The sequence below is a fragment of the Diuraphis noxia genome, unplaced genomic scaffold, assembly GCF_037042655.1.
Source record: "Diuraphis noxia isolate RWA-SAM2 unplaced genomic scaffold, SU_Dnox_SAM2 contig0002, whole genome shotgun sequence".
NCBI lineage: Eukaryota > Metazoa > Arthropoda > Insecta > Hemiptera > Aphididae > Diuraphis > Diuraphis noxia.
In genome coordinates, this window is record NW_028301712.1 from 40,570,322 (window position 1) to 40,584,057 (window position 13,736).

The window sequence follows — 13,736 nt, forward strand, 5'->3', positions numbered from 1 at the left end:
TTTTTTATGTTTTTGAATAATCTTAGTTTAAAATCACTCATCACAAAATCAATAGAGAATAATATTTTTGAGGATATCACTTAATGACATATCGATTTCTGAGAAATCGTTTCTCTATTTATTTTCCCCAAACAATTTAAATATCATTTAAATTAACATTTTTTTTTCATTTTAAAAGTCGAATGCTAAATCAAATATTAACTTAAAGATTAACCGTTATATACCATAGTAGTTAGTATACATAATACATTTAAATACTAACCGATATGTTATACCCTTAAAAATATTATCCTCTACAATTTTTGAAATAGATAATTTTACTTTAAGATTTATCAATAATTATAAAAACGATTTTAAGTGAAAGCGGTTTATCCATGTTACGCGTGAGTTTGAGTGAGAAAAACAAATCTAATTACCTACGCGGACAATGAAGTTCCTTTTAAAATAATGAACTATTTAACAATAGTAGCTGTCTATCTTAAATCGTGTCTAAACTGTAAAACGACTTAAAGTTAAAAAATAGATTATTATAAGATCCTATGTATGAGATATATTATTTTATTATATTTTCTATGATCTAAAGCCCTGATTTAAATTTATCATAGACCTTTTATAGTAGATAGGTAGTTAAAAGTCGGTATTATTCATAAATAATAATAATATTATTATTATTATTATTATTATTATTACTATCACAGTTATTGTTATTGTTCTATGCAGTTATTTTTGCTTTCACATTTGTTTGTACTCTTTGAAATGTTATTACAACGTCTTTGGTTATAGGTTATCAATAAATTGTGAGGTTTTCGTCAATCATTTTGTGGATGATTTTAACAGAATAACAGATGACCACCAAGTACCAATGACAACAATAAAAAACTTTTATCATTATCTTTCGAAATTTCTTTAGTTCTCTTATGCGATCTACGCAAATTTAGTGCGACTTAGTAGTTAGTTGGTGTGTTTATGATTGTTGATTGTTGACTACTGACAGTATCTTTGAATTATTATGTTCATTGCATAAATAGGTGTTAATAACATAAATATAAATAGTATATTGTGTACATTATGAGTTTCTTTGGTAAGCTTTTCGGTAGCAAAAAGGAAGAGAAAGGGCCATCAACCGAAGATGCAATACAAAAGCTTCGATCCACTGAAGAAATGCTAATAAAGAAACAAGAATTTTTAGAAAAAAAAATTGAACAAGAAGTAGCAATAGCAAAAAAAAATGGTACCACTAATAAACGAGGTAAATTGACGTTATGACTACATTTATATACTAATTTAAGTTGTATTGGCTGTATTGTTCACTTTTGTTATTGGCTTTCAGCTGCATTGCAAGCATTGAAGCGTAAGAAACGGTACGAACAACAATTAGCCCAAATTGATGGTACCATGTTAACTATTGAACAACAGCGAGAGGCATTAGAAGGTGCCAACACAAATACAGCAGTATTAACTACAATGAAAACTGCTGCGGATGCTCTTAAATCAGCCCATCAAAATATGTAAGTGAAATTGTTATTGATTTATATCCATCAGGTTAAACCTAGAGATTTAATTGTTAAATAAATTGAATATAATGCTGAAACTATCATATTCATATAACATACTATTAAGACAATACTTAATATATATAATTATATATAGTGTATACATATTACATTTATCTATCTAAGTTCTATAACTAATCAATGAATCACATACAATTGTTTCTTAACATGTTGAATGCTAATATCAACATGTAGTTGACACAAATAAATGGGGGCCCATGGCTAATAGCAATGTGTTATTGACATATTATAGTAACCAGTTTTGTATTATGACAGGCACCCGTGATTAAATTCATGTCGGCTACTGGCTGGCGTATGTAAAATCGATGTTAGCATTGAATGTGTTAAATTCCATATTAACTCATTTTAAATAAAAATATCACTAACAATATAATTAATTAATTTAATCAGCTTCTCCACTTGCTAGTTATAGAAATTACATTTCCAATATTGTATTATAATAACATAATTTACTTTAACATTTTATTTTGATATTGATATTATACTGAATGTGTTCAGTGACTAGTGTTTACCAAATTTAATTTCACCAGCCCTAGAAATAGCTATGTTAGGTATGTGATATTATATATAGGTATATCCAAATTTTTATTATTTGTGACAGGATTTGAAATTTTGTAAATGTATCACTGAATGTATTATTGACTTTATAGGTTCTTAAATAATACAAGAAAACGCAAGTTTATCAGTTTATCTATGTAATTTAGAATAAATTAATTGAGGAACTGAAATTTTCTTAACAAAACCAAACTTCAATCTTTAGTTTCAATATTACTTTTATAAGAATCTAATTTAAAGTAGTCAATCTCAAATTACAGCAGTGTATCAAAATATGTTGATATTAATTTTTATTATTGTATTCTTCAACTACTGAATTATATTTATTTTATATCAATACCTTGATGATAATTGTGAGTTTGAATGAGTCATATTTTTTTCACTTTCAGCATATGCTTAGTCACTGGTAACTACCTAGTTGGTTACTAATAATTTAATTTTCCTGTACCTAATTGTTTAGCATGCATTGTTTAAGTTTTTTTTATTTTCTTATCATTATAATTATTCTATCTAAAACTTCAATACCATGTTTTTCATTACTTAGGTATAAATATTTAAATTTAAAAAAAAAATTAAAAAATTAAAAAAAATTACAGGTTTTAACCATTTCATTACACTGGTACTCTACATTATTTTCTATTCATTATGTATTTAATAGATTTTATTTTACAATATCTATATTGTTTTTTATGCATAAAGTATTTAAAATCTCATTTCATAATTAATATAGGTTTATACTTTCAATTCAGTCCTTGTATTAATGATACGATTCATTGTAGAATATTTTTTATTGGTTGGGCGGAGTAAAATAATCTCTAACTCAAATTATAATTTTCTCAAGATAGCATACTCACTTCATATGTAGTATACCTTTTCATAATATATTTATCTAACTTAATGAGTCAATAAGAGATTTTTTAAACTTTATAACTATTAAACTATTATTTTGTTTATTAAATATAAAAAACAAATTGTTTATTAAAAACAAAAAATGACCTCTTAATAATATATGTAATATAATTATTAAATAAATACAAACCATTGTAGGTAAAAAATATTATATATTTTGGAAAATTTTTACCCTTCACAACCAAATGTAAAAAATAAACTACGCCACCGATAGAAGGTTAAACTAATAAATCGGCTGTCGGAATCTAATAAATATCCTTAAAAAGTATAAAATATACACATATGAACTAAGCATTTTAATTATTTAAATAATCATAAGATTTAAAGAATATATTGAGTAATTGTTATTGATTCTAAGAGTGTGTGTCAGTAAATTTAAAATAAAAACAAACACAGAAATTTACTTTACAGTTAAAAGTTAAACAGATAAAGATAATTTATTGTTTGCTATAATCAATAATCAATACACAATTATTACATGTAATAAAGTGTAATACATAATTGGAATATTACCAATTTATTTCGAATTTTTATAAAAAAAATTAGCAGTAATAAAGGATGAAATATGTAAAAAAAAATTGATTAATATAACCTCAATATAGTTTAATAATTGTTTATAATATTAATACTGCTGATCTTATTACAGGAATGTAGACGATGTTCATAATATGATGGATGATATAGCAGAGTCACAAGATTTATCAAAAGAAATATCAGAAGCTATTTCAAATCCAGTTGCATTTGGAACTGATGTAGACGAGGTAAGAATAATAATTTATTTTTCAAAATTAAATGTAAATATTTAATCATTTTAACATTAGAAATTTATATTATTAATTTGTATTTGATAGATGAGTTGTATAGATTTTATTTTGTTCTTCTATCAATTAGGACATTAATAGATATACATCAAATAATTCTATAATTGTTAACACAACCAAAGAATTAATAATTACATTTAAAAATATTGAAATATACATGTATAAGCCCTTTTTTGGTAAAACATCTGAGAAGAGCAACAAAAACTATGAGGATTAGTGAGCTTAGCAAGCAGGAAACTAAGTCCCTTACTAAATCATAAATTAGTTTTGAGTATTGTCATTTATTCCTATATTGGCTATGGATAATGAATTAGTAATCTTGGTCATTCTGGCTTACCCTTGGCTGTGATATGCACAGTTCGATCCAATATTATTTTGAGTTAGTAAGTCCACTCTCTAGACTTATAACTGCTATTATGATACTGGTAAAATTTTGTAAATACGTTAAACAGATATCATTGATTATTTTATCCCTAAAATAGCTCATTCTGACCAGTATTTAATCAACAGTTACATGAACCAACTATCAATAGTGTTGTAATTTTTTAACAGGATGAATTACAAAAAGAATTGGAAGAGCTAGAACAAGAAGAATTGGACAAAGAGTTGTTAAATACAGGCAAAACACCTGTCACCGATTTGCCAACGCCTGCAGTGCCAACATTTGAGCCTAGTGGCCGAGGCAAAGGTATTTTTAGTGAACAAACTTATATATATATATATAAAATATTAATTAATTAATTGTTTTACAATTTTAGCGAAAACTAAAGTTGAAGAAGATGATGATGAAATGAAAGAATTAGCTAATTGGGCTTCATAAAAAAATCTTTAAAATTACATCGAAATATTTGATGGTAAAAATTATAAGAAAAATATTTTTAAATTTATAAATGATCAGTTAAATTGCTATTACGTTATTACATAGATACTATTTAACACGAATTTACTGTCAACATACTTATTTTTGTTTATACCATTCTTTTTTTCCAAGCAAATATAAAATAAAATAATTTGCTGTTAATAATGATACCCAATCTTTATACTTGATCCAACAATTATTATTTATTTAATATAATTTACCAAGCAGTGTTTTATGAAGAAAAAAAAATAGTAAACTATTCACATTAATCTAGCTTCTTGTATATACATACCTCCTTATTATTAATTGTGAATATATTTTTAATTCAATTCATAATTAAAATAAAACATTTTATATAGAATAGTATGCTGTTAAATTGATTTATTTTACTTTTACACCTTTTTTGTAATTATAATCGTAACTAAAAATATATTAATTTTATAACTTAATACTTAAATATTTATTTTAATTGATTTATTAAATTGAAAAATTAAAATGTATTATTTTTATCTAAAATATTTTGGGAAAGTTTACATACTGCACTGTGCAACAATAAGTTTCTAAACTGTCTTAATCTCCTATTTTATTTAAATATTTGGATTAAAACTTAAATTATGAATATAGAAGGGTTGTAATTTATTGAAATCACTAATCTCTATTAATTTCATAATATATATATATTTAGGTACATCCTTACAAATTTAAATTATATATATGTTTTTATAGATAGTGGGCTATATCTAATATTTTAGTAGTTTTTTTTTCTATCCGTAATTTTTTAAAACATTAGAATCACTACAAACTTCTGGTGGAAAATATTCAAAAGATAATGATGTTATTTATGCCAAATATGCAATATAATATGTAGCCTACAAAAATAACCACAGTAAAATACAAATGATGCTTTATTATGTATTAGCTTTGAATTTAAACTAATAAATAAAGAAAGGCAACTTAGTGAATATCAAAGCTTTAATATTCATTAATATACCAGTATTCTGCAGAGTACAAATATATATATATATATTTATTTATTTTTGTGAAAATCTTAGTAGGTACTTCAATGTAAGTTTTGGACTTGCGTCATATTAATGGTCATTGCATCATTAAAGTGTTTTTAAATTTATTTTGTCCTATTATTTTACTTATTTTATTGACATCCATTAATGTGCACTGAATTCATGCATTTTACAGGAAAAAGTCTGCCTATAAATTCATAGAATTAATAAAACTCTGGGGCCCCCAAGGTATGTCCAAGTTGGGGGCCAAGGTGCTATATCCTTGCATAAGAAAAAATACTAAACATTTAATTTTTCATATAAATTATATTTGGGGCCAAAGTGGTTTAGTGGTCACTCAGTTGATTGTGATTCACACAGTCATCGATTAATTCATAGCAAAGTGCAAAAAAATTATGTGGATTTACGTGATCACCAGTTTCTTGTGCTGTCGTCCGATTGCGTCTTCTGGTTTCCAACATGCCCCACTCCTTTGAGAGTGAAGACTGTACATGTCTCCTCTTGGAGAAAGGGGGTAGTATCATGTATATAATGAATAGATAAATATATCACATGATCTCCCTACTACCCACTTGTATGCACATTGACAAAGACATTAAGGTCGTTTCAAAGAATAAATACAGAAAAAAAAATATACAGCGGTAGTGTTTATAATCTAGTATAATATTATTATCTAATTAAATATTTCATTGGTTTTTCATTTGGGCTGTTAATTGTTATAAAAATAAATCATAGCATGTACACTGTAATTGCAGGTTATAGCTGCATATATGCATTATATTAGCATAAGAATATTATTTAACACGTTGCTGCCAGCGTCTGTATAATAATAACTAGGTATTGATAATTTTTAGACCGCCGGCTACTGCACCATATCATTCGTAGGAGGCCATACAGCCGCGGGCCGCCGTAAATTAATTTGGATGTATATTATTAACTTTTCCGTGGCACTACAATAATATGCTGTGGCATAGTGGGAATAATTGCAATTTTTTTTATGCAATAAACATTATTTTAACATTTTTTTTTCAAATTCAATAGGTTAGGTTATGTATATACAGGGTGTAACAGATAGAACTGACTTTTAGAATAACTTTTGTTCTAATTAATATTTTTTTTTGATTATTATTAAGAGACCCTTGCGCTACACGTACAATATAAAATTTATAATTTTAAGTAATTTAAAATGTATTTTGACAATTATTGTCATTTCTCGTGATGACGATGATATCGTTATTACAGCCGTCGTATTTGCAATTTCTAGTGAAATTTGTTTTTTTCATTGATTATTCTCTTATGTCTTATTAGTTTTATATTTTAACCTTTTCATTGCTTTATTATTTATGCTCTGTAACCTGTGTATGCTGAATAAAACAAAATATTATTTTAATTTATAATTTTGAGGGCTTTATTATCTAATTAATTAAGTTTAAATGTGAGCCGAGGTTTCTAAAAGTTGTACAATTACCGACAGCCAGTGGTGGCACAAATAGCTATTTTTTATGAAGCAGCCACCTCATGAAAAATTGGGGAAGGGTATCCCAATAATTCTTGCAGTCCTCAAGACCTAAATTACATAAAAATTTATACTCACACATTCACATATGACCTGCCTTTAATATGAGTGAAAAGTTCAGCATACAATATGAACAAATTTGTTGGTGGGTACTTATTTAAGGTTATTGCTTCTTAGGAAAAAAAGTTCACACCACCACTGCCGACAGCTAATGATACAGGAACGTTATAAAACATCTGAAGCAGTGAATGGTGTAAGGTGTAACAGTGGCACCCAATCCTATTACTAGGTGTAGCAGTTGCTACACCTTGAAAATAAGAGGTCAACATCAACATAAAATATGTTCATTATTAATTATCATATTGGTTGGTACCTATTTACTAATATTATCAATTAAAATATGATAAAATGTATAAAATAATATAATTTTGAGTTTTTGAGGGGATGGGTGGTTGAGAAAAATTATTTCTTGCTACACCTGAAAAATATATCTTGGGTGCCACTGGGTGTAAATATACAATTCAGATTTTTAGATTTTGGAAAACAGAGGCAAATACATTATCAGTTTAAAAGTAATTTTATTTTATTTATGTTATAAAATATATATTCCATAAAATATTTAAAAAATTTTTTTATGAAGAAAGTATGTTGGTTATTATTACATTTTGATTTAAATAATATTATAATTTAAAACTGAATATATCAATAATAAAAAATAATTGAACATGGATATCATTGATATTAATCTCTTAATTGTAGATCTTTAGCCACAGTATGACGACAAACATACATCATACCCATTTTATTATTTTCAAAATTTTCTATTGTTTCTGTTCGAACTTCTTCCCAAGAGTAAAGATCCCTGAAAAAAATAATAGTTGTAATGTAGATAACAGGGGAAATGAAACAAGTGTATATCCTTAAACTGTTGACATAAAAATGTAATTTGAAAATATGATACCTATATAAAGGACGAACATATTTCATTCTTCCAGTAGTATTAATAAACTTAAATACGAGTTCTAATTGTTCGATCCACTTGAATTTCACACATGTTCTAAGCCACCTGATAAAAAGCACATAAAGGTATTATGATGCCTAAGTTTTTTTATAAAACTAACAATAATAAATATTTTATTTTAGTTCTTACCTGAATACAATTTCACGGTTTCCATTACTATTGTAATCATAAACATCTTGCATAGCTTTTACTTTTAACAAAGTAAAATTATTCGATTTCAAAACCAATGCTAAAAATTGTATAATTTGTGCTGTTTGAAATTTATCCAAGTCAGACTTCTTAAAATTGTTATCAGAACCATTCCACTGTTCCCAGCGGTTTAACAAAGAGACGCATGCATCTTGATAACTTGTATCATACCTTTAAACATAATAAATACTTAGCTTTTAACACAGTTTTTAAAGATATTTAATTAAATAATTACGAAGGTATTATTGGAGGCATGCCACAAGTATACAGCCATAAATCCCAATCAATTTTTGAGATGGCACTGTCTTCTTGGAAATAGGATAGCAAATATGATTTAAAATCTTCCGTACCAACAGATTTAAACTTGAATTTATCAATATAGGATTTGAAAAATGTTTGAAATTTAACTGTAAAATATTTTTTTGATAATGAGAAGCCTGTGCAGTTATTTCTTATTCAAACGGCCTTACCAGCTCCTAACAGCTTTTCTAAATAGAACAAAAACGTGTGGCCTTTTTCATAAGGGCAAGTAGAAAATGCGTCATCTGGATCAATACCACTTAAATCAACTACTAACTTAGTTAATGGATTTTCCGCACCTAGATTATCAACCTGCAATGCTTATTGTCATTGTTATGATTTTTTAGTCAAGGTAATCACAAAAGAATAGTAAATATTTACAGATTGTTTGAGATCTTCAAGACCACCTAGTGCAGCAAATTCTCTAGAACTTTCACCATTCAATAATCCATGTATTCTACGTTCCACATAAACTGTAAATCCTTCATTCATCCAAAAATGTTCAAAATTGCGATTTGTCACCAAGTTGCCAGTCCAACTATGCGCTATTTCATGAGCCACAACATTTACAAGACTTCTATCTCCAGCCTATACCAATAAACAATAAATACATTAAATGGTTAAAGTTATATTTGATGTTACCTAACTTACCAATAATGTGGGAGTGACAAAAGTCAAACATGGATTTTCCATACCACCAAAAGGAAATGAAGGTGGCATAACAAGTAAGTCGTAAATTTTCCAAACATATGGACCACAAACATTTTCAGCAGTTTTTAATAGTTCAGGTGTCTAAAAATATCATACAGATTATTAAATTGTTTAAGGCTCTGTTAAACAGAACGCGTTAAAACGCGCGTTAAAGGGCTCGTCGGTGTGGTGCTTAACGTTGTGCCGCGTTGTAACAAATTACAAAATCCCACGACGTGAAGATAACGCTTTCTGTTTAACAGAACCTTTACAGTCATCAAATATTCATTAATACTATATAATACTTGTTCAAATTCATATGCGGCTCTGTCAATTTCTTCAGGTTCACACCAAACTTTTGATATAGGACTTAAAGTTTTACAGACCAGATTGCCAATCGCTAGGGCAATTAAATATGATTGCACAGGAACAGTTTGTTGGAAAAAAAATGTGCGTGTTTCTCCATTGTCAATTACTTCTAACGGAACTGCGCTCATTAATACTGTTAATGGTTTAGGAGCTGTAATCTGTAAGTTATTCATTATCAAATCATCAATACACCTAATTAATTAATATTTTTGTAAATTGCACAATTTTTGTTAATAGACATACTTTTGCAGAGTATGTAGATTTTGTTGATGGAGTATCTTGACAGGGTAGCATGGAACGAGCATGAGCAGGCTATACAATATATACCATTGATTGAGAATAGTCTAGATATTAATATAAGAAAATTTACATACTTGACATTGGCTAAATAAATATGGATGAACTTTGCCCAGAGTTTGCTCAGGTGTAAGCCACTGTAAAGCTGTGGCAGTTTTTGATGTTTCATAAGTAATTCGTATGATGCTCCTTAAGTTCAAGAATTCAAAAATCAAAAGCAAACAATGTTATTTAAAAATTAAACGTAAAATAAATTATTTATTACTTATTTTTAGATGGTATCTTTATTTCTAGTTTGGAACCAAATACTTCTAAGCGATCACCTATACTATAATCTAACAATGTTCCATCATCTTTGTTTTCAATACTTGACACATTTAAATCAATATTGTCCAAAATCTACAATTTAAACGTTTTTGTGAATTATTTTTAAATCATAAATTTATTGTTTTTACCATACAATATGATCACAGCTCTCATCAATTTTAATTATGCTCAAATCAACAAATCCTTTAAGCTTTTCATTTTTAAAATCAGCAACAAGTTCTATATCAATATGAGTAACAGCAACTTTTTCTGTAAAATAATTTCAATTATATTTTTATTTAAAAAAATAATACAACAATATGTAGAAATGTCTGAGGTACAAACAAAGCAATTAATATAATTATTACATTTTTAGTCAGGTAATTCTCTAACTTGAAATATCAATTACGAAAACTATGAATATTTTGATTTTATTTCTTTACAATTATGATATAAAAATCAAAGATACAAAGCAAGTATCAAATTTGATTATTGTTGCAATTGTACGAGTATAAAACAGTTAAGATATAAATTATATTATTATCCCTATTCCCTATTATATTATTATAAAATAATACAATATAATATAGGGTATTTTTTTTCATAGGTAATAATAAATAATATTCTATTTTATTCTCCTGCCAACCACTGTAGTTAAAATATACCTATCATACAACATGAATTATATGTGTTAATAGTCGAAACATGCAAAATAAAATAACCATAGTTTATTTCAACATGGCATGATTAATAGACATTATAATCAATAACAGTAATCATAAGTTGCAAAAAAAAAAAATACCTACGCATTTGGGATTACGTAAATATTTATGGAGCAATAGATTACATTTAAATTAATAAAAAAGGGCCCAACATACACGTGCTAAAAGACTCCAACTAAATCTCCGACTTCGTATGCTTAAATCTTTACTAGTGAATAACAAACACACCAACCTTAATATAAAACTACTAATGTATAAATCCCTCATTAAACCCATTTGGACCTACGGTATCCAACTGTGGGGAAATGCCAAAAAATCAAATACAAATCGTATTCAGACTTTTCAAAATATAACATTAAGAAAATTAACAAACTCCCCCCGTATGTTTCCAATCATACTCTCCACGCAGACCTAAAAATTAAAACTATTAAAGAAGAAGCTGCTATTTATTATAAAAGATTTCATAAAAGGCTTGCAACTCACTCAAATCCTTTAGTCAAAACACTCTCATCATATGCTATTCCGGGAAATCCTCCTAGGCGATTAAAACGCAACTGGTGCAGAGATATGCTGACTTAATATCATAATTTAAAAAACAATCAATAAACATAGATGTATCTATGAGAAAACTTAATGTATAACTTCAATTTATAAGTGTCATCAATGGGTGGCTGCTTTTATCAAGATATTCATGTATTGTTTTTATATTTTAGCTAATACTTTTATTGTACCCACGAGGTACAGATTGTGTATGTAATAATAATAAAGAAAAAAAAAAAAAAATTAATAAAATAATTGTTAAACATAACAAAAAATCATTTGTAAGTATTATTAATATAGATATGAAATAGTACTTTAAAGAAAATTATTAATATAGTTCATGGTATGAAATAGGTATTATATAGGTAGCATTATAATTTAAAATTCGACTATAAACTGGAAATGTATCTATAACTTAGATTATGATTTTAAAAGCTAGTATATTATAAAATGGAATAGATATAGCAAATACTACTTCACACAGATACCTAGATATTGTAGAACATAAAAAAAAGCAAAACTAGACTATTTAATTAAGATAGGCCAAATTATAAATTATAATAACTAAATAATTTTTGAACTTTAATTAATTCTTTTCAGTTAGTATTAGGTCAGATCCACTCCTTCCTCATTTCCAAAGAACCTGCCACACTATATTTGAAGCATACAAGGATAACATTTTAATTAATATTATTGTTACCAAAATAACCCAATGCATTGAAAATCTTTACCCATCCAACTTTTCCCCAACCAGCTCTCAACGAAAAAAAAACACCTAAGCAATATACACATTTTTCCATACCTTGAATTTTAAACATTTTAATATGTTTTTTCAATCGTTTTTTGTCTGTGTTACAACTGTAGGCTAACAACACGAAAATACAGATAATGTTCTTACAGTTAGGTTTGATAATAAGTCAATTTACATAAATATTAAACCAAACAATACAAAATTAGAATTGCTGAACTTACATTTTGATATACTATGCTTTAGTGAGAATAGTGAGATGGAGACAACATATGCGAGTATGACATATTAAACCTTTTAAATTACGTACCAGGTAAAGAATAAGATCCTGGGTCGTTAGGACTAAGTCGTTTGCCTGATGACATTTTTTCACCCTGTATGGATATATTTACTGCTATAAAATGAAAATTGATCAGAAATAATATAACCAACCGGTTAGACTTTAGAATTAAAATTGAAATTTATATTATGTAATTATTGATAGACTAAAACTGAATGTGAACTTTTTTAAGATCATGCAGTCAAATTTTGACACTCTCGACTTCACTATTTCAGATTATTCAGTTCATTGGTTCATAACACAACACACAGAGACTGAAATGCCAGATGAATATACAACTGAGTAACTGACTAACTACTAACTAATAACTTATTCATAGAATTGACTACTATAGTATCAGAAATCAGACCATATTGTCAATGATCAAAGTATCAGACCACGACAGTCTACCATACCACCAAATACCACAACAACCTGTTGCGATAACACGTTATCATTTGGTGGTGCTGAGTGCTTGATACCAAAAAAAAAAAACAGACCATGAAATTTATTTTGATTTAAAACACCGCTGTTAAACATATTCTGCGATCTGTTGTTTATTATTTTAGCCGTACAGTTTATATCACAATTTAAGATATACCTATCTTATAAATCGTGGTTTTTAGTGTTTTTACTCATATTAATATCATTATTTAGTCATAAAAAACATTAAAAACCACATCTTGGATAATTAAACAATGAATATAATATATAAATGTTCGCAATTTTCGCATGTGTTTGTAGGCTAGTAAATGATAACAAATCCATTGATCCATTCACACGGATATAGTTGCAGATGGAATATTTTAAAAATATGCTCACAGACCAACTTACTTCAATATAACTACATTAAAAAATAAAAAGCCCTTGGATGACTTAGTGAAGCCCTAGAATAATATTCCTTTTTTATTAAAAATTATAATTAAATATTTAAATAGATTATTTATTTATTTTGAACGTAAAATGTTTTATGACAGTGACA

The 13,736-nt window shown here is 27.0% G+C and overlaps 2 protein-coding genes across 3 annotated transcripts; one reads left to right on the forward strand and one right to left on the reverse strand.

Annotated features, from left to right (window-relative positions):
• Positions 1–861: 861 nt before the first annotated feature.
• On the forward strand, positions 862–4,883 carry shrb (charged multivesicular body protein shrub). Its single transcript, XM_015512208.2, has 5 exons — positions 862–1,249; positions 1,331–1,508; positions 3,685–3,799; positions 4,412–4,547; positions 4,618–4,883. Exons 1-5 carry the CDS (start codon positions 1,069–1,071, stop codon positions 4,677–4,679), a joined length of 672 nt encoding a protein of 223 aa, XP_015367694.1. The 5' UTR covers positions 862–1,068; the 3' UTR covers positions 4,680–4,883.
• Positions 4,884–7,811: 2,928 nt separating this feature from the next.
• LOC107164393 (leukotriene A-4 hydrolase) lies at positions 7,812–13,141 on the reverse strand. 2 transcript variants are annotated; one of them, XM_015512203.2, is made up of 13 exons: positions 12,746–13,141; positions 10,580–10,695; positions 10,385–10,518; positions 10,197–10,308; positions 10,066–10,134; positions 9,759–9,980; positions 9,415–9,555; positions 9,145–9,351; positions 8,934–9,075; positions 8,699–8,870; positions 8,404–8,634; positions 8,215–8,319; positions 7,812–8,115 (listed from the first exon to the last, which is right to left on the reverse strand). In XM_015512203.2, exons 1-13 carry the CDS (start codon positions 12,798–12,800, stop codon positions 7,995–7,997), a joined length of 1,827 nt encoding a protein of 608 aa, XP_015367689.1. In that variant the 5' UTR covers positions 12,801–13,141; the 3' UTR covers positions 7,812–7,994. The 2 variants fall into 2 exon arrangements, with proteins under 2 accessions (XP_015367689.1, XP_089074922.1); XM_089218796.1 differs by lacking the exon at positions 12,746–13,141 and having other exon boundaries at positions 10,575–10,695.
• Between the last annotated feature and the right edge of the window lie 595 nt (positions 13,142–13,736).